At 38.8% G+C, this 22,673-nt stretch overlaps 1 protein-coding gene across 1 annotated transcript; it reads right to left on the reverse strand.

Annotated features, from left to right (window-relative positions):
* Positions 1 to 4,714: 4,714 nt before the first annotated feature.
* LOC137101930 (potassium channel subfamily K member 5-like) lies at positions 4,715 to 21,496 on the reverse strand. The gene is made up of 5 exons (XM_067480913.1): positions 20,984 to 21,496; positions 11,963 to 12,074; positions 11,547 to 11,713; positions 11,331 to 11,442; positions 4,715 to 7,596 (listed from the first exon to the last, which is right to left on the reverse strand). The coding sequence occupies exons 1-5, from the start codon at positions 21,167 to 21,169 to the stop codon at positions 6,659 to 6,661; spliced, it is 1,515 nt and encodes a 504-aa protein (XP_067337014.1). The 5' UTR covers positions 21,170 to 21,496; the 3' UTR covers positions 4,715 to 6,658.
* Positions 21,497 to 22,673: the final 1,177 nt, after the last annotated feature.

Here is a 22,673-nt window from a genome sequence, read left to right on the forward strand (position 1 = left end):
TTCTGTCCCAGGATGGATGTGTTGTTGATACACAAAGAGAACTGGCATTGATTTATTTATTCACACTGTTTGTCACTGCTTTGTGTTTCCAGTTTTGGCACTAATCTTTATGATTGCAATTCAAGAAAACAACTGAGCAGACATTTACGGCACAGTTAGGACTAACATTGAAAGCAATTTCTTTGCTGTATGTTCTGACCATCAACTTATTTTGCCAATCAATCTCGAACACAAGCACACTCTACAACCAGGAAACGAGCGTTTAAGGAAGTAGTGGAGTGTGAAAGACAGAGGCTGGCATGCTGCTGATTTCAGGGCTTAATTACATTATATGGACTAGAAATGATTTGAATAATATTCAGACACACCCATGGCGAATGAAACACCCTCAGGTTAGTGGGAGTGCACTATCAAGACTTTTGTCTTTAAGTATGTAAGAAAGAGACTATAGGATTGGGTTCAAGCCTCATATAATCCACTGATCTGTGTAAACATTCAGCAGCCATATCAAAGATTTGTTTTCAGCTTTAGATTTTAGTAGAAATGATAGGGCTTTTGCATGTTAATCATATACATAGTCGGTTTATTGTAGAACCTCATATAAGTAGAAGATAATAAATAAAACTATATAACTTCTCGACATAAAACTAAATAAAAATTGTAGAGGAACTTCCTTGGAACTCAGTATGGCAAGAAAAAGTTTGTCTGCAACAATAAAAAGTCCCTCTTTTCACATGTATTATACAGAATTTTTTTTTTTTAAAGTGTTGCAACCACAATATATAAATGATACTTTCTGAACCCTTGTCTAACCTCATAAACAGCTTTAAGACAGGTAAACGGGAAATACAGATCCAAAGGTCAGTCCACAGTGTTAACTGTGCTCTTTCTTTTATGACTTTTTCTATTACATCTGTTATCTGGAATCTTCTTTAAGGGGAATTGCAAGGTGCAATAACAACTAATTAACATTAAATTCAGCTTTATGGTTCAGAGGGTTCCTCTGATCAAACAGGTCAAAACAGTGAAAGGAGGCACATTATCTAAAATGAGCAAATGTCTCCTGATCTCTTATCCTCATCTTGTTGTCTGTTAAAATCCCTCAAACTGCAAAAACCTCACTGCTGACTCTGTGTTAAAATATGTGTATGTACTGCGAAACCGAGGAAATGAGCCTCTCTAATCCTCCTTTACTAGTGGTTATTGCAAAATATGCATTAGGGCCATAATGTCTACTGTAACTTTCTTTCTGAGCTGATTTAAATTAAAATGATTTTGATCATTAGAAAGAGATTCACAATATATAGGGGGCGGCTATAGCTCAGTTGGTAAAGGCAGTTGCTTATGGACCACAAGGTGAGTGGTTCGATCCCCGGCCCTGGCTATATGTCGAAGTGTCCCTGGGCAAGACCCTGAACCCCTAACAGCCCATTCCCCCTCCCCAGCGATGCAGTGCCGGTCCAAGCCCGGTAGAAATTGGGGAGGGTTGCGTCAGGAAGGGCATCCGGTGTAAAAACTGTGCCAAATCAACATGTGGACAATGATCCGCTGTGGCGACCCCGAACCCATGGGATAAGCCGAAAGGAGAGAAGAGTAGTAGAAAGAGATTCACAATACAGTGCAATAGTATCATTAGCTGTTCTGTTTTACCAAAGTAGCAATAATATTTATTTTATTTGTAGGTCTCTCTTTTAACACATAACCAGAAAAAACAGGAAATATGTACACGGTTTTAAAAGAAATAGTTTGACCTCCTTTTGCACCTAGCACATCTTGAAAATATTTTGGCAGAGACTGTTTTTAATGTTTCTTAAGTATCGTTTGGCATATTATACCAGGCTTCCTTCACCACCTTTATTTTCTTTTTTAGAGTTAGAATGTCTTTTCTGTCTTTCTCTGCCCAGGTGATCCCGTACTGCCTCTGTGATATTTAAGTTTGAACTCTGTTCTGGCCGTTTTTTATATATATATAGTTTATTTATTACCATTGTGCTTGGGATTATCATCTTGTTGAAAAATAAAACAATTCCTAATCAGCATTCTTGATTGCATCAATTTGGACAATATCACCAGCACCACTGGTAAAACTTCAGCCCTAAACTATGACAGACCCTCCACGATGTTCCACCCCTCTCTTTTTCTTCTTCTCATATCAGACCCAAAAAAGCACTTTGATTCATCTCTTCATAATCCTCTTTTTCCACTGATCTTCACCACAGTCGTTGTAAGTTTTTGGATATCTCAGCCTTTTTCCCTGTTCCTCTTCTGTGGTTTCTTACTACAAAGGACATTCCTGATCAAGCTTCTTCAGACTGGGGAAGGATCACCTAAGCCAGGTCCTTGCTTGACTTCTTCTGGGCTTTTTAAAAAGAAACTAAGAAATTTTTCATCAGTTTTCTTGGTCTTCCACTGGCCCAGGAGAGTCCAGGACATGCTAAGTGCAAACTAAATACTTGTCAGTTTAGCCTATAGAAACCTATATAGCTTCTATAGGCTATTCTTGCTTTTTCGTTTTTTAATACATATTTCCTTTATTTCTGGTCAAATTCTTATAAAAGAGACTGTGAAAATAATATTCATGGTCATCACTTAACTGATAAAACAACACATCTAATGGTGACCTTTGCACAGTACTGTAACAGTAATGTGTTTTTGAGGTTGAGACTATTCGTAATTGCCCAGACAAAGCTCCTGTGCTAAAATGGGTCAATATAATAAAGAAAATTTTTCCATTTTCAACTAGTGTTCCCAAGTTCTTTTTATCTCTGGACTAACACTACTTGACCACTTTGTTGACTAGTGAAGTAGTAACAGCACCACCACCCAACTCCATAACCCCTTTGTCCACCCTTGCATTTAACATACATATACATACATACATATAGTGAATGTCTTGCCACTTCTGTTACAAATACTTTCAAGACTTGATTTATAGCATGATGTAACACATTATTTCCCAAACTTTATGATCACTTCAAAGCTACACAGTTGAACATCATGTTCTGGACACATTTTGGAGTTACCTAAAACTTGTCAAGGAATTTCATGTTGCACAAGTTAAGAATGCAACAGTAAGAGGGGCAGAATAGAGTTTTCGAAATCTGACACAAAAGTATTAAAAACTGGTGTCTCTCTTACTGTATTTCTCAGTGAGTAGGTTAATAAAATATTCTTGATTAGTTCAGTAAAAAGACATGGATTTCTCTGTATTCTTCTCATTCATTTGAAATACAAGGATGAGTTCAAGTACTACCTACTTCTACTGAGTACCCCTGGTCACTTTAGATTTATTTATTCTAGATTACACATACATTTCCAGTTTAAGGTTTTTTTTTTGGAGGGTGCCCCTTTAGAATTGGGGTCAACATGCCAACAGTAAATCCCAACATCCAAATAAAAATGCCCCCAAACTAATAAAGAAAAATGTTTAAACAATGTTGTTGGCTACAGTATTGCTAGTAAATAATCTCCACTCCATCAAACATTAGAGTGAAGCGATTGAAGACAAAATAGAGGGTTGCTTTATGCCTGCAATTGCAAAGTAACAGGAGATGTTCGGGTTTCCACCATGCTCAGCACAAGTGAGCCCTGCTTTTAGTTTGGTTCAGTAACCATCATCAGTTAAGGTCTCAACACTGAATAAGGGCAAAAGTTATTTAATGCTGTCTAGTCTATTGAAATATTAATAGTGGAAATGCAGAGAAAAACATGTATTTCCACTGCAGACTGTTAAACCAAGAAGCATTGACTCATTTACCGTCAAGAGAATCAGCACTTAGGTATTAAATAAAAATAACAAAAATATCAATTAATGTAATGTCTTTGTTAATGCATGGAAGGCCGCAGTTTGGGCATATTTCATAAACAAGTTTTTCCCCACAAAAAAAAACGGTTGCTCATATTTATTTTTAGCCGGTGTCAGTAGATCCGCCACACTAAAATACTCCAGCATCCCAGTCATTTACTGATAATCTAACAAACTACCGAGGTCAACTTTAAACAAACACAGACAGTGTGAAGGAAGTTCCCTCATGTGTGTCCAGAATATTACTCATTATCCTGTTTGTAGTATTATTACTAGGTCTGCATGCCAGATCTCTGCTACTTTGACAGTGTGGTTTACTTGTCTGACAGCATGACCTTGAAGTGCGTGTGCATAATGAGCAAAGTCGATTACCAAGAACACGCCTTGTTTAATTTACTTTTATGTGCAAACTCATGTGATTAGTTTCAACAGAACATGTAAAGGGAAGAATCAGGGGTTTATTATTGTACCTTTTGATTCTTACCTGCACTTGCAGGTAAATGTTATTCTAGGGTATGGGAGGTTTGTTTTGTGGACATGCTCAACCCTTTGACTGTCAACCAAGGAAATTCATACTTCAATATTTGTTGAAAGAATGGCCAACATTGATAAAGCAGGGGCCAAAATCTTCACTTTTGGCAGCAATGGGTGAGACTAGAATAACAAATTTCCCCCAAATTTAGCTCAGTAGCATCTTTTTATGCATTCCTGCTAAAAGTTAAGGTCCTTCTTCAAACTTTGAAATATTCCTTTTACTACAACAAGCAGCGAGATTATACTGAAGACCTGCTCAATAGAACTCGTGTAAAGTTGGTGGACTACTCCTTTTAAAAAATAAATAAAGAAAAAACACCTTAAAAAAGAAACAAACACCCCACAATTCCTTATGTCTTTATTTTACACAATATTTACATTTTTGTAAATAATAATATACAAGCATGAATAATTTATTTAAAAATGACAGAGTATTTTGGAGTTTTTACAGAGTAAGGCACCTTTTACAGGACTAAAGGGTTAAACCAGCCTAACCTGTTCTTAGTTAATGATCTAGAGACATGGAAAGGAGGTTTGAAATGGACTCCAGACAAGTACCACAGTTTGATGAAAACAAATAAAAATGAGTAGGAATAGTATGCTCTACAATGCCAGCCCTATGATTGAAGAGGGCGAAAACACAGTAAAAACAGGAAGTGTGAAAGGCTACATTTTTACAGTGAGCCACTGCAAAGTACATAATAAATGTTACATTGTAACGAATATCCTCTGCTTTGCATTGGATTTAAGGCACAGTCACGTAATGCCAGTAATCTGTAAAGCAGTTTCAAAACTTGGGATGTTACGGTTCATGTGTCTGCTGGTTTTAAATTCAAAGTAGCCATGTTTAATCATTGACAGTTTCAACTTTTTGTGTGCAAGTTAATGTGCAAAACGCAGCAGGTAAGCAAGAAGTCATTGGACAGAATATAGTGGTCCCTCAAGATTTCATGTGTGTTTCCACAATAGTTTCCAGAGAAAATACTATACATTAATCAAAGGCACCAATACAGTCTTTGTCTCATGACCGACTTTAGACGTCAAGGGAGCATTGATCTGTTATAAGTTGACCTTGGCTGCTTGTCATAATCATGCCAGCGCAAGCCCCTAAAGGCAAGCACAAACAGCAAGGTCATGTCATGAGTGAGACTGTGTTTGAAGCATGATGGGCTTTTGGCCCAGTGTTTACATGGCTAATACAATGAAATGAAAGGGTGTTAGACAGACAGAAAATCTCGTTGCCGTAAATGTTTCATTGCCATTATGCATTGCCATGGTGTAGGGCCCAGCAACCACAGATTTGACAATTGACATGCTGTCTACAGCAAAAACACAACTGCAAAGTATGTGGTCACAAAACCGGTTTCAGTGTATTCTAAGGAACGTCAACTGTATGTCACAGTGGGGAGTATGGTTTGGAACATTGTTTTATACAGCAGTCGAAAAAAAAACAACAACTCCCCACCCCTCCCAAAAAAACAAAGGCCCTGTGTCTAAGCTAATCTACTGGTAAATTTAAAAACTTTCCTTTTTAGCATTAGTCCCAGGTGGCTGTAGGACTTACAGATGTTGCCTTTGCATCACCTATGACCTCTAGTGCAGTCACAATTCTGTTGCATACAGTCAAAAATAAATAGAATCTCAGGCACACAAGGTTACCAAGAACTTCACAAAATGAACAAAGAAGTACTAAAGAAAGAGCGAGAATGGTCCCAGGATTCCTTAATTTTCTTCAGAACAATGTTTGGCTAGGGTTTTTAAAAAGGTTGGACTTTGAAATGTCATAAGGTGAAATTGTGCAACAAGAGACATAAAACTCATGTAGACATTGAATGAAAAGCTATAATGTCCTTAACCTGAATAAATACTATAAAAAAAACACCAATATGATGTATGTGTTTCACTGGACCTATGGGAAAATAAAATTCATTTCCACATATAATTTCTTAACCAAAGAGTAGAAAAACCCATTCGTGGAACATTGTTTTCGGTTTGGACATTACATTAAAATGTGTTGAATATAGTTTCTCAAACCTTGCAAAAGACATAATAAAGCAGCTATTAAATACACTTAGGGTTCCATGCTCTGTAGTCTGTGTTCATTAAGATGTTGGACATTATTTTGTCCCAGAGTTTGTCTTATATCAACTCTTAAAATGTTTAACAAAAAAAAATTTAAACTTGGCTCTGTGGTCTCATAGTTAGATCCTCAAAGTGCAATGAAGCATTATGTATTCTCTCATATTGCACATTCAAATTCAAACCTTGTAATTGAATGCCAAGTACTGCTGACTTTATGTAGCGAAAGCTTCTGTGATATCAAGATTCTGTATTTTCTTCCTTTGCATATTCCTCTACAAGTTTCTCATAGGAGTGGCCGTGTTCCAAACAGTCACTAGTAAACACAGACTCTTTCGATGCAAAACACTGCTCCTCCTTTGAATTTGACAGGTTTTCATCACATGTAGTAATAGACAGTTTTGCTTTAGAATCATCATCCTCCTCCTCCTCCTCAGCGTTCTCCTCCTCCAGGTTAGTGGTTAGAAAGTTCTCCTCGTCTATAAAAGTAATGTTTGCATTTTGGAATATTAGTGCATGGTAATCTTCCCATGTCCTTTGACCACCTGTTCCACAGTCTCCAACTCCTCCATTCTCAAGGTCAACATCCTTGTCAAGTTGGTTTTCATATATTTGGTCCTGATCAAAGTCACCTTCTACATGATCTTCAGTTAGCAGCAAACCATTGTCTGAGCCGAGAAGGTAGCTCTTAGACTTTGAAAAAGCAACAGTGACACGGTCACTAAAACTATAGCGTCTCTTTTGGCGTGGTGAACGGTCCAGACTAAGAATTTTGTGCCCGTTAAACATGGGCGCTTCACTGCAACTCTTGGAACGAGCAATCTCTTTGGATTTATTGATGGCATTGACAGCTGTACCATTGGTTCTGCTATTTTTTTTGCCAATCTGTTTTATCAAGTCATTGTAGCCCTCCTGCTTCTCGGACAGGAAGCTGAAAATGTTGACATCATTGGGAGTGGGTGACAATGGAAGGGGAGCTTTGTGAGATAATTTGTAGTGCCGGAGTTCATCGAGTGATAGCTTTCGCAGCTTGCGGCGTTTCTTCAGAGCCTTGTGAGCTTCAATCACCATGCGCACTTTCCAGTTAAAGAACAAAGAGAGCCAGGCCAACCCCAGATAAATCCATACTTCCACAAAGTAACGGTACAGAGTTGGGTATTCTGTGTTGGGTTCCACACCTGAAAGAAAAGAGGAGTTTAAATAGTGTACTGCCTTTTCTGACAGGTTGTCTAAGAGATTAACCTTTTTTTTTCTCCTGTTATCTGTGGATACTGTCTCTTGGACAGGATAAACAATTCAATATAAACATGGTGGACCTTTAATTGATCATTTTTACCACAAGTTTTATGGCTTAAGTTAGAAAATAATTGGCATTTGGCTGCTCGTGCGGTAAGCGTATCGCGTCACTTCCTGTTTCTGCACACTCTTGGGTTTCTACCGAAGGATTGTTTACTGATTAATTGTAGCTGTTATTTTTACTTAAATAAGTGGTTTCTTCGCACAAGAATTAATACTTAGTCGTAACATACGCTTGTATTACACAAGCACCTGCTTTTGCAAAACATAACCAGCTAAAGTTTATAAATTCCACATTTCACTTATATTAGCTTCGTTAGCTTAGCAGTTATCCATTAGCAATGGCTTCTCTGTCTCCCTCTGTCTCTCCTTCTCTCACTTGCTCGGTGTGTCTTATGTTCAGTTTTTCCTCTGCCTCCATTAGTGATAATGGTATATGTAATAAGTGTAAGGTTTTTGCAGCTTTGGAGGCGAGGCTCACGGAATTGGAAGCACGGCTCCGCACCATGGAAAACAACTCCGCTAGTCAGGCCCCGGTAGCTGGTGCGGGCCGACCTAGCGTAGCCCCTGCTAGCTGTCCCCCGGCAGTTCCCGAGCAGCTGGGAAGCCAGTCCGGCTGGGTGACGGTTCGTAAGAGATCTAATGCTAAACAGACGCCCGAAGTTCACCACCAGTCGGTTCACGTTTCTAACCGATTTTCCCCACTCAGCGACACACCCGCTGAGAAACCAACTCTGGTAATTGGCAGCTCCATAGTCAGAAACGTGAAGTTAGAGACTCCAGCGGCCGTAGTCAAATGTCTTCCAAATTCCACTATAGCAGATGCTTAAGTGAAAAAGCTGTCAACAAATTTAAAGAAATTATTTCTTCATCATTTGCTTCACCATATGTTAATACAATGGAAAGTAGTCTCCTTAATGTTACTCCTGCACAAGTAGATTATCTTGTTGACAATTCTGCAGCCTCACTACGTACAATACTCGATAGTGTTGCCCCTCTAAAAAAGAAGGCAGTAAACCAGCAGAGGCGATCTCCATGGTATAGTTCACAAACACGCAACTTAAAACAGGAAACACGAAAGTTAGAAAGGAAGTGGCGTTCCAGAAAGTTAGAAGAATCTCATTTAGCCTGGAAAAATAGTTTAAAAATGTACAAAAAAGCTCTCAGTAATGCCAGAACAGCATATTATTCATCATTAATAGAAGAAAACAAGAAAAACCCCCGGTTTCTGTTCAGCACTGTAGCCAGGCTGACTAAGAGCCATAGTTCTGTTGAGCCTACTATTCCCTTAACTTTGAGCAGCAATGACTTCATGAGCTTCTTTATGAATAAAATTGTAGCTATTAGAGAACGAATTCACCAGATCCTCCCCCCAAAAATTACAGATAGATCTTCATGTTCAACAGTGCTAGTGTCATCGATAAGGCCCCACTCCCTGTTAGACTGCTTTTTACCCATAGATCTCTCTGAGCTAACTTCAATTATTACCTCATCTAAACCAACAACCTGTCTGCTAGACCCTATTCCAACTAAGCTGCTCAAGGAAGCTTTACCCTTAATAAATACATTCATATTAGATATCATAAATCTATCTTTAGAAACAGGCCATGTACCACAGGCCTATAAGGTAGCTGTAATTAAACCATTACTTAAAAAACCCTGTCTTGACCCAGGTGTTTTAGCCAATTACAGACCAATATCTAATCTCCCCTTTATTTCTAAAATAATTGAAAAAGTAGTCGCAAAACAATTATGTGATCACCTTCATAGGAATAATTTGTATGAAGACTTTCAGTCAGGATTTAGAGTTCATCATAGTACAGAAACAGCACTGGTAAAAGTCACCAACGATCTTCTCATCGCCTCAGATACTGGACTCATCTCTATACTTGTTCTGTTAGATCTTAGTGCTGCATTTGATACCATTGATCATAACATTTTATTACAGAGACTGGAACATGAAATTGGAATTACAGGAACTGCACTAGGTTGGTTTAAATCTTATCTATCTGATAGATTTCAATTTGTTCATGTTAATGATGAATCCTCCATGCACACAAAGGTTAGCTATGGATTTCCACAAGGCTCTGTGTTAGGACCAATACTTTTTACTTTATATATGTCTCCTTTAGGCAACATTATTAGAAAACACTCCATAAATTTCCACTGTTATGCTGATGATACCCAGCTATATTTATCTATGGAACCAGATGAAAATAATCAGTTAATCAAGCTTCAAGCATGCCTACAAGACATAAAGGCCTGGATGTCCCACAATTTTTTACTTTTAAACTCAGACAAAACTGAAGTCATAGTATTTGGGCCCAAAAATCTCAGAGATATGATGTCCAACCATATTGTTACACTAGATGGCATAAGTCTGGCCTCCAGTACTACTGCAAGGAACCTTGGAGTTATTTTTGATCAGGATCTATCCTTTAACTCACATAAAACAAATCTCTAGAACAGCCTTCTTCCACCTACGGAACATTGCCAAAATTAGGAGCATCCTGTCTCAAAGTGATGCCGAAAAACTGGTCCATGCATTTGTTACCTCTAGGTTGGACTACTGCAATTCCCTACTTTCAGGATGCCCCAGTAACTCCCTAAAGAGCCTGCAATTAATCCAAAATGCTGCAGCAAGAGTGCTGACTGGAACTAGCAAGAGAGATCATATTTCACCTTCACTAGCTTCTCTCCATTGGCTTCCCATTAAATGTAGAATAGAATTTAAAACCCTGCTTCTTACATATAAAGCTCTGAATGGTCAGGCTCCATCATATTTAGAAGACCTCATAGCACCATATCATCCCAGTAGACCACTTCGCTCTCAGAATGCAGGCCTACTTGTGGTTCCCAGAATTTCCAAAAGTAGAATGGGAGGTAGAGCCTTTAGCTATCAAGCTCCTCTCTTGTGGAACCAGCTCCCAGTTCAGATTCGGGAAGCAGACACCCTCTCTACTTTTAAGTCTAGGCTTAAAACCTTCCTTTTTAATAAAGCATATAGTTATGCTGCCATAGGCTTAGACTGCTGGGGGACCCACCCCCCAATGCACTGAGCTCCTTTCCTCCTCTTGACCATCTCTCCTCTCCTCTCATCCAGCAATTGTCACCACTAACTCTGTGTGTTCTCTCCCGTAGTTGTCTTTGTCCTCCTCTGTCCCCCTCTCTCTGTCCCTTTCTGCAGGTGTCCCCCGGCTTTGAAGCTGTGTGTCTTCCAGCGTGAAGCTACTGATCCTACCAATCTGCCCGATGTTTTGTTGTTGCTTTTGTTGCTCTGTTCTTTTCTCTCTCCCCTTTCCACTCACCCCAACCGGTCGAGGCAGATGGCCGTCCACCCTGAGCCTGGATCTGCTGGAGGTTTCTTACGTTAAAAGGAGTTTTTCCTCTCCACTGTTGCCTATGGCTTGCTCCAGGGGGAATTGTTGGGTTCTCTTTATATATATCTTTATAATCTTGACTTTATTCTGTAAAGTGCCCTGAGATGACTTTGTTTTGAATTGGCGCTATATAAATAAAGTTGAATTGAATTGAATTGAAAAACTATTTCTCAACTTGCCTGCTACCATGTCTTCAAAGCCAATTGTGGTCAGTGTGACAAATGAGAAGTACAAACCTTCGATGTATGTCCAGCCCTCCTGGGACATAAATACAAAAGGTGGAAGGACTAAATGCACCAGCACACCCCAGAGAATAAAGATAGCTGTGCATGTAAACTGAGCCTTTCTCTGGAAAAGTAAAAAGAGAAACCGTTATATCAGGTGGAGTGTTTGTGATACCACAGAGAGATAAAAATATGTTTGCCAGAAGTGGGAAGTCCATATCAGCTCACCAGTGAAAATCCTTTCTTGGTTAGAAACTGGCCCGGGTGCTTGGCTCTGCCACCAAAGAACTTTCCCAGCTCACTGATCCAGGTGAGACACAAAGGCACACCAAACAGTCCATAGAAGATACAAAAAACACGAACTGCTGACGTTTTGGGGGCAATGTTGCCATATCCTTAAGAAGATTGAAAATAATAAATAAAAACAATCCATTAATGCCAGGTTGTTTCAGCAATGTGCAGTTTCAACAATGCTTCGGTGCCAAAAGATTGTCTCTGTGGTATGAATTCAAAACTCTTGCCACATATTTCTTAATCCAATATTTGCTGTAGGTCAATGTGTCCAAGTAATACAAAGGGGCACTAACACTACTCAGTCTTTTTCCCCGTTAGAATAAAATCTGTTTAACGCCAAAAGCACTCACCTATTGTAGTGATAACTGTGGCGGCAAAGATAACAGCATTTGGCCAGTTCCAATTGTTGAAGGTCTTACTGCCAGTTATAGTGACACCTTGGCCTGCAGCATCAGATACCACCTAAGGATGCAAGAAAATAAAGCCAAAAATAAAAACAGGACTTTTTATATAAAAGATGAAGTAATAAAGAACAACAGATGCTCTTAATGACAGTATCTGGCTAAACAGGAAGCAAAAGAAATAATTCAGTTTTGTGCAAGTGATATTTTTTCCTTCACGTCCTACATAAACAAACTATACATCAGAATGTAGGTATTTTTGTCTTCTTTCAGTAAACGTAACTCTCATAGTCACAGGACTGACGGTTCTTTCTCCAAGTGCCCAGAAGCAGAGAGAGTGCCGTCTGAAACTCCCATTGAAGCCCATTATAACAGAGGTTCTTAAATTCTACTCAAATCACAAACGGGGGGCTGTTTTAAAATCGCCACCACGCCTTCATTTTATGGAGTATCTTCAAATAAAGTACATCAGTGTGTTCATTGAAGCCTTTTGCCGCTCACAGTTTTTGAATTGTTTCGATAGGACTAATACTTTTTCATATTTTGAGCATTTTGCGAGGCATAGTCTCAGTACTTTTCCAGCCTGCCTTTGCATTTGACTCACATGACTCAGCAGGCAGGCAGCAGTCATTGTCATGGTAACGGACACAGCTGCATGAGATCATGTGATCAGCCTCAGAGCTGTGTCCACACACTTTACCTGAGTTTTTCTCCTTCAACATACACAGTGGAGACAGACACAGACACAAACACACACCCTCACAGACAGGAAATACCCTTTCAAAATAAAAGCCTTTCATAATATTGTATCCACTTTTTAGCATTTAAATGCTAAAATGACTTTGTGGTGAAGTTTCCCTACACACACCCTCACAGACAGGAAACACACTTTCAAAATAAAAGCCTTTTATCATTCTTATTTTAATTATTTAGCATTTAAATGCTAAAATGAGTTTGTTTTGAAGTCTCCCTACAGTGGACACACAAACTACCACACAGACACAGACAGGAAACACACTTTCAAATTAAAAGCTCTTTTCAACTTTTTTTTTTTCAACAGTTTTTCAGCATTAAAATGGTTCCTTCATTTCTAAGTAGTTACTTCTAGCTTTTTTCTTTACACTTTAATAGCAACTTTTTTACTTTGCTTCTTTTTTTGTTTCTTTTAACTTTGGAAATATGTACCTTTTCCTTTGTTTCTTACTACTTCTTTCCACTTTTGTTAATCAAGTTGTTGCTTTTTCACTTCTTACTTTTTTCTTTACACTTTCAATAGCAACTTTTTACTTTGCTTCTTTTTCTGTTTCTTTACACTTTAAATATCAACTTTTTACTTATTTACTTCCTCCATTGTTACTTTCTACTTTTTTTCTTTTCTGAATTCAACTTTTCCTGGGATTTTGGATTTTTACCTTTTCTTGACATCTTCTTTTTTCTCTTTTTGTTTGTATTTATCTCTCTTCAGCGTTTGCGGCTTTGAACGTGCAAACGCCTCTGCTCTCAGCAGCTTCTGAGCGGTCGGCCTCTACCGGGCGACTTAACAGCTCTCCCACGTAATTTCCTTGGAAATTGCCTTTTCTAGTTAGTGGGAGAGCTGTAAGCACAGCTCTCACACTATTGAGATCCTTTTCTTTATTATTATTAGTGTGATTGCTGAAAGCAATCACACTATTGTTGTTTCCAGTATTTAATTTTATTATTAGTGTGATTGCTTTCAGCAATCACACTATTGTTGTTTCCAGTATTTAATTTTATTATTATTATTATTATTATTATTATTATTATTATTATTATTATTATTCCGTATTCTTCCGCCCGTTTTTCGGCATGCTAAAAGTCCTAAGTGCTAAAAGCTGTAAACATGGTTCCAACTGTAATATGTTCAGCATGGTTGGGAGAGGTGTGCTATTACCCTGTGTGCTGATAGCTAATGTACTGTAATTATTATGAATATTAATATGAATTTTTTTTTGAATGGAAAGTCTATGGGAGTGATGTTTAAACTGCAATATCTCAAAAACTACACATGGTAGCATGATGCAGCTTTGTGGGATGCTGTCCCATGATGAAGTGCTTCACATGTTACAGCGTGGGCTCTATAGCGCCACCGTGTGGTCAGCTATCAGCATGTTTTTGTGCGTTTTTTGACATGCTACTACTCCTACACGCTTACAGCTAGAAACATGGTTCCAACTGTAATATGTTAAGTACAGTTAGGAGAGATGATGTATTACTCTGTGGGCTGACAGCTGATGTACAATAATTGTTATGAATATTTGTATGATTTTTACTTTGCATTGCCGTCTATGGGAGCAATCTTCACATGGGTATATCTCCTAAACTACACGTGATATCGTTATGAAACCTTGATTACTACTGTCCCATGATGAAGTGCTTCACATGTTACAGCGTGGGCTCTCTAGCGCCACCGTGTGGTCAATTGTCAGCATGTTTATGTTAGTTGTTTTGACATGCTACTAGTCCTACACGCTTACAGCTAGAAACATGATTCCAACTGTAATATGTTAAGTACAGTTAGGAGAGTAGATGTATTACTCTGTGGGCTGACAGCTGATGTACAATAATTTTTATGAATATTTGTATGATTTGTTTTTTGCCGTCTATGAGAGCAATCTTCACACGGCTGTATCTCGGAAACTACACGTGATATTGTTATGAAACTTTCAGGAAAGCTGCCCCATGATGAAATGCTTCACATGTTACAGTGTGGGCTCTCTAGCGCCACCGTGTGGTCAGTTATTTAACTCGTTTTTTAACTCCTAAATTTTTTTTTTTTTTTCTAATTTCACTTCTATGTTGTACAGGGCCTTTAGTACTACCACGTGCGCCACCTAACGGCCGTTGGCGGTACTGCAACTCACTAGTTGTTCAATATTTTAAAAAACTACACATGCTACAGTGTTGCCTGTCGCTTCTACAACGTTCAGAGCTGCAGATTCGGCGATGGCTGCAGCGGCTGCGGCGGCTGGCTTTCAGCAATCACACGCATTTTCTGCAGGAAATGCCCATTCTAGTTATTATTAGTGTGATTGCTGAAAGCAATCACACTATTGTTGTTTCCAGTATTTAATTTTATTATTATTATTATTATTATTATTCCGTATTCTTCCGCCCGTTTTTCGGCGTGCTGTAAGTCCTGAATGCTAAAAGCTGCAAACATGGTTCCAACTGTAATATGTTAAGCATGGTTGGGAGAGGTGTGCTCACTACCCTATGTGCTGTCAGCTAATGTACTGTAATTATTATGAATATTAATATGATATTTTTTTTGAATGGAAAGTCTATGGGAGTGATGTTTAAACTGCAATATCTCAAAACTACACATGGTAGCATGATGCAGCTTTGTGGGATGCTGTCCCATGATGAAGTGCTTCACATGTTACAGCGTGGGCTCTATAGCGCCACCGTGTGGTCAGATATCAGCCTGTATATGTTAGTTGTTTTGACATGCTACTAGTCCTACACGCTTACAGCTAGAAACATGGTTCCAACTGTAATATGTTAAGTACAGTTAGGAGAGTAGATGTATTACTCTGTGGGCTGACAGCTGATGTACAATAATTGTTATGAATATTTGTATGATTTTTATTTTGCATTGCCGTCTATGAGAGCAATCTTCACACGGCTATATCTCGGAAACTATGCGTGATATTGTTATGAAACTTTGACCCATGATGCCCCATGATGAAATGCTTCACATGTTACAGTGTGGGCTCTCTAGCGCCACCGTGTGGTCAGTTATCAGCATGTTTATGTTAGTTGTTTTGACATGCTACTACTCCTACACGCTTACAGCTAGAAACATGGTTCCAACTGTAACATGTTAAGTACAGTTAGGAGAGTTGATGTATTACTCTGTGGGCTGACAGCTGATGTACAATAATTATTATGAATATTTGTATGATTAGTTTTTTGCCGTCTATGAGAGCAATCTTCACATGGCTGTATCTCGGAAACTACACGTGATATTGTTATGAAACTTTGACTCATGATGCCCCATGATGAAATGCTTCACATGTTACAGTGTGGGCTCTCTAGCGCCACCGTGTGGTCAGTTATTTAACTCGTTTTTTAACTCCTAAAAATTGTTTTTTTTTTTCTGATTTCACTTCTATGTTGTACAGGGCCTTTAGTACTACCACGTGCGCCACCTGGCGGCCGTTCGCGGTACTGCAACTGTTTCGATCTTTTTTTTTAAGCTAATGCAATGACTGACTTGAATGAAACTTTACAAATATGTGCAGGACACTGCCCTAAACACGCGTGTTAAACGTTTATCCACTGGGGGGCGCTATTGTGGGTGTTTTTTTTTTTTGGTATTTTATCCTCAGAACTTCATTAGTGTTGAGAGGGCAAGATGGCAACAGTTGATTCCTTTGGACAGGCTGCCATCTGCTGGAGAGTTGGTGAATAACAATTGAAAACTTCTTCATTGTTTCATGAGCTTTCACTAGTTGTTTAATATTTTAAAAAACTACACATGTTACAGTGTTGCCTGTTGCTTCTACAACGTTCAGAGCTGCAGATTCGGCGATGGCTGCAGCAGGTGCAGCGGCTGGCTTTCAGCAATCACACGCATTTTCTGCAGGAAATGCCCATTCTAGTTATTATTATTATTTTTATTTCGCCGTTTTTCGGTCACTATCTCCTCCTAGACGGTTTGTCGTAGAAACTCCGTTCCACTTCCTAATCGTAGGTCTCTTTTAGGACATGTGGGCTATTACTTTTCTCATTAATAACTTTTATACTTTTTATTATATTTCACTTTTTATCAACTTTTCTTCCCATTGCAAATGAATGGAAGCCACTTAAAACTTCCCTTCAACTTGCCACTTTTCATCTGCCTCTTGTGTCGTCATACTTTGGAGTAGAAACTTCATTTAAACTTTATACGGGTCTAGACCCTTTCAACTTTTCCTGGGTGGATCAGCTTCTTTGTATCTTTTATACTTTTTAAATAATCGCAGTTTTAGTTTTAGGCAACTTTTGGACCTTTTTCAACTTTTCCATTAGTGTGTATTGCGGAATGTTGGAGCAGCTAGAGTGGGTGACATCACACGCACTCTAACTTTTCAGCTTCCACTTTTAGCAACTTTTTTCCTTCTTTCCTTCAATTAACTTTAATCTTACATAAACAAACTATACATCAGAATGTAGATATTTTTGTCTTCTTTCAGTAAATGTAACTCTCATAGTCACAGGACTGACGGTTCTTTCTCCAAGTGCCCAGAAGCAGAGAGAGTGCCGTCTGAAACTCCCATTGGAGCCCATTATAACAGAGGTTCTTAAATTCTACTCAAATCACAAACGGGGGGCTGTTTTAAAATCGCCACCACGCCTTCATTTTATGGAGTATCTTCAAATAAAGTACATCAGTGTGTTCATTGAAGCCTTTTGCCACTCACAGTTTTTGAATTGTTTCGATAGGACTAATACTTTTTCATATTTTGAGCATTTTGCGAGGCATAGTCTCAGTACTTTTCCAGCCTGCCTTTGCATTTGACTCACATGACTCAGCAGGCAGGCAGCAGTCATTGTCATGGTAACGGACACAGCTGCATGAGATCATGTGATCAGCCTCAGAGCTGTGTCCACACACTTTACCTGAGTTTTTCTCCCTCAACATACACAGTGGAGACAGACAGACACACACACACCCTCACAGACAGGAAACACACTTTCAAAATAAAAGCCTTTCATAATATTTTATCCACTTTTTAGCATTTAAATGCTAAAATGACTTTGTGGTGAAGTTTCCCTACACACACCCTCACAGACAGGAAACACTTTCAAAATAAAAGCCTTTTATCATTCTTATTTTAATTATTTAGCATTTAAATGCTAAAATGAGTGTTTTGAAGTCTCCCTACAGTGGACACACAAACTACCACACAGACACAGACAGGAAACACACTTTCAAATTAAAAGCTCTTTTCAACTTTTTTTTTTTTCAACAGTTTTTCAGCATTAAAATGGTTCCTTCATTTCTAAGTAGTTACTTCTAGCTTTTTTCTTTACACTTTAATAGCAACTTTTTTACTTTGCTTCTTTTTTTGTTTCTTTTAACTTTGGGAATATTTACCTTTTCCTTTGTTTCTTACTACTTCTTTCCACTTTTGTTAATCAAGTTGTTGCTTTTTCACTTCTTCCTTTACACTTTTAATAGCAACTTTTTTCCTTTGCTTCTTTCTTTGTTTCCTTTAACTTTGGGAATATTTACCTTTTCCTTTGTTTCTTACTACTTCTTTCCACTTTTGTTAATCAAGTTGTTGCTTTTTCACTTCTTACTTTTTTCTTTACACTTTCAATAGCAACTTTTTACTTATTTACTTCCTCCATTGTTACTTTCTACTTTTTTCTTTTCTGAATTCAACTTTTCCTGGGATTTTGGATTTTTTCCTTTTCTTGTCATCTTCTTTTTTCTCTTTTTGTTTGTATTTATCTCTCTTCAGCGTTTCCGGCTTTGAACGTGCAAACGCCTCTGCTCTCAGCAGCTTCTGAGCGGTCGGCCTCTACCGGGCGACTTAACAGCTCTCCCACGTAATTTCCTTGGAAATTGCCTTTTCTAGTTTAACATGAGATTGCAAGCCTCGTTTCATTAACATCACAGATGGTTTTTATGTTAATCGTCTTATTTCTTTGGCAAGTTGATTACATTTAGGAAAATTAAACTCAAATAAAAACAAAAAACAAAACTTGTTTTAAGATTACATTAGGTTACCCTCATTAAAAGTGTAGTGTGGTACTACTGACTTAAATGACATCATTCTCACACTGTGCAGCATTGTACAGCACATGCAGTCATCTGTATCTGCAATAAAAATCAATCAGGCATACATAACACATTTCTATCATGCTAACAATTGCATGGCATTATAATCCACTGCTACCTTCCGTGACTTCAGTGTGATTTCCCATTTTTGAAACACTTTCCAAAAGAGGAAGAAAGACTTTGCTCTTTAAGCCAGAAGCACCCTTGCCACATGACAAAGTTAGCAATGCCCCCAAACAGTGTGCTGCTTCACCCATTTTTGGTTTTTAAATCTGACCAGGGGCTACGTTTCACTTCAGGCATGTGACCTTAGACTGATGACAAAATAGTGTTTGAAAACCTTTTTGGCCACTCAAACGTGATCTTTAGATCATGTGCATCAAAAAATACTAGAGCAATTTTTGCTGTAACGCAAAAAAAAAAAAAAAAAAAAAAAAAGGTACATCGAATTACCTGATGCTCTTAAGCAAAGCCCGGAAGCAGCAATTGCAAAAAACAGTTCCACTGAGAAAAATGTCATCACTGGTCACAGTTACGGGTAATGGCACTTTTTGCATCACATTTTAGCTGCTGCAGAATTTGCTTAGTGGCTAGGAGCTACAGTGTGAAAGCATGCTCACTGACAACACAACCACAGAACATGCAGCTAACACATCATACTATGAATTGGATGCTCATTGTCTCCCCCCCCCTTGTTAATTTCTTTTTATAAACAGCTTCTCGAGAGCCAACACCGATGGGCCATAAAATCCAATCTGCAAACTGTTACCACTTCAAGGTTCCTGTAGTTAATGGTAAACTCCTTGTTAATCAAACAGAAGACTAGCTTTTACAAGATTGTCGCCTTGACTTGTTAAGCTGGCTTCGATATTTTAATTGTTAACAAGCTGAGCAAAGTTTCCACAATGAAAACCCAACAGAATCTGTGCTCCTAAAAAGAAATACAGCTGATCAAAGCAACTGAAGGGCAATAGACCATCGGTTTTAATATACTCAGTCCAAGTATTTGCAGCACGTGTCTTGGAAAACACCAACAGAAAGAAAACTGATAGACTACACTTAACGAATATCAACAACAGGACACACAAATGTCTGTGTAATTGGGGAAACTGTGAAGAAGAGAAGTGTCTTGGTTTCATTTTGTTGCAAGTTCCAAAGTTTCAAAATCTCTCAACTGTTATATCACCAGAGCAGATTTGGTCAGTGTGGGCATTTGCTGGCTACAGCAAGCCTTGAATGGGGGGGGGGGGGGGGGGGGGGGGGGGGGGGGGTCAAGAGAATATCTCTTTCATTCCCCTAAACAAAAAAAAGGACAAGCACACAAAAGCAGAAAGGGGGATGGGTGAATAATAAATCTCCCTAATACTGATGAGAACCCAAAAAGAAACAGGTTTTGACACGTTTCTTGCGTTATTGCAGTTCATGTTTTATTGCAAATGCAATGTAGAGGCCTCATCTTTACAGAGAACAACAGCTGTCGTGGTTTCCTGTCCAATGCCATGTTCCCTATTCAGTACCTGTCTGACAGGGTACGGTTTATATATTAGTGCAGTACAGTATATATACGCTCTTGTCACACTCAAGTGTCTCCGATTAATGAAAGGAGTCAAAGTTTAAGCTAAGTGACCAAACAACATTCTGTGACATAAACACCTGTGAAATCACCTGTGTTTACTTAGCATGTGTTTATTCAGTGCGGAGCGGAAAAGCAGGAAAAAAGGTCAATGACCACCACTTTACTGTAAATCAAGGAACTGCAATTGTGACAAGAAAGAGACAAGAAACTGGCAATGGGATGCCACGCAGTGCAGCTTTTAAGTACTCTGTGCCAGAAATCCAAATTAACAAAACTATAATCACTAGTTCACAAAAACAAAAATAAACATATTAGGAGATTGTATCTTCGATTGAGTTGTCATAGACAATGAGTGCCATTCTGGATCCAAAAAGGTTTAGGACTTTAAGTGTGCAGACCCACAAAGATGGGTCAAACACCTCATTCCTCAGGAGTTTTGTTAGCATTTGTTGACAGCTTACATACCAGCTGAGGCTTATTAAGCCCTCGTGTGTCTGCAGGGCAATATTAAACATTCACTGGGTGATTCAATTTGAGATCATGTTCAATAGAGTGCTGCCCTTTCCTATATCGAAAAGCACAAAGTCAAGCGTGTCCATACCTCCAATATTTTGTCCAAATCATCTTTCGTCAGACAGGGGTAGTCCTCAAGTATTCTATCCTTCTGGTCTTTGTATTCTTTTGCCGCCAGCTTCCAATTGGGCTCCTCCAGGACTTGAAAAATTGCTGCCCCGATGGACAGGTAAAAAATAATGGCAGAAGTCAACAAGGGGCCTTTATCTACCATTCTTATTCACAATGACTCAACTTTTGAGAGCCGGGGACGGGGGAACAAGGCAGAGAAAGGGAGGGAGAGATAACAATACCGGAGAGTTATGCTGCACTCATTCTCAGCCGCTCTTTTTGGCTTACAAAATGTTTCTTCTTCGGCGCGGTGGCTCTGGCAAATGAGTGAAACGTGCCTCTGCTGGCAGCATTGGGCACGAGACCCACCGACAAAGAATGCGGTCAGAAAGCGGGGATGAGCGCGTGCGGACCTGCGAACGCGATCCAACCTACTGTGTCCCCCCCCACGTGCGCCACCACAGCACTTGTAGCTGCTAAAGTACTGAAGTGAAAGCACGGAGGGGGGCGAAGACCAACAGAGAAACGCCCAGAGGGAGCACACACGGGGGAGGAGGAGGGTCACGCACTCCGAGCTTTTTTTAAAATTCTCACCAGGTAAGTAACCACAAACACCGGTCAGGAAGAACTAACGTCAACGCAGAATTCAGTGTTGAAAACGGTATCGCACATAATATGTGTCAGAAGTTGTTGAAAGTGATTAAAAATGTACCCTTTCTAGAATATGAAAGCTCGACCCTCAGTAGAAGGACTGAATTCAAGTTATGAATTCAAGTGACGTGAGCTGGTCAAATAATTGTATGATTTCCTAACACAAACAAACAAACAAACAAAAAAGTCATTTTCGTATGTGTAGGTGCTGTATCGACCCAACACTGGGTCAAATATTAACACAGGAGTATACTTTCAGTAGATTATTATCTACATTAATGAATTCAAGTTCCATATTCTGCATTGTTTCCAGGCCACGAATTCTTCTTCATTCTAATTGTCCTAATTGACTTTCCTTTATGGATTTTGCTGTTATCAGGTGAAAAATGCCACTGTGTTATAGACATACATTTGCAATGTAGCAGAAGAGATAAAAATGCTTATGTGCAAAAGTGTGCACTTTTCATTCAGCTGATTCATCTGGTTCCAGGAGCACTACAGGTGTCTTCTTGGAAGGGACAGAGATGAAAGAGAGAGAAAACTCAACACATTCAACAAGGTAACTACATACATAACACACATTCCTCTTTTGGAGTAAACACACAACTCAGAACACTTGATCTTTGTAACTTCCTTATTGGTTACAAGTCACAACAGCAAGCAGACTGGTAGCCACTAGAAATAACAAAGTCTTAAAATTACACCATCTTTAATTATGTAATGTTGCCAAATTGTTATTCGGATTTATGCCATCCTGCATTTCAAGCAGTGGTTCAAAAACACGCAAAACATTCCATTCGCAGTCAAGTAGTGTTAGTGTTAGTAGTTTTTAGCTTGTGAATGAAATGTGCGTCACTTAACGATCCTAAGGAGGATAGGTTTTGTGTTTTTACAAGTTGCTATAAAAACAAAAGTCAAGAATGATTTTTATCTCAGTAATAAATGTATACAGAGGTTTCTTTTCCTTTGGGCAGTTAGTATATCCAGTCTAAAGGTAAACATCAGGAGATGGTCAG

The sequence above is a fragment of the Channa argus genome, chromosome 16 (assembly GCF_033026475.1).
Source record: "Channa argus isolate prfri chromosome 16, Channa argus male v1.0, whole genome shotgun sequence".
Lineage (NCBI taxonomy): Eukaryota > Metazoa > Chordata > Actinopteri > Anabantiformes > Channidae > Channa > Channa argus.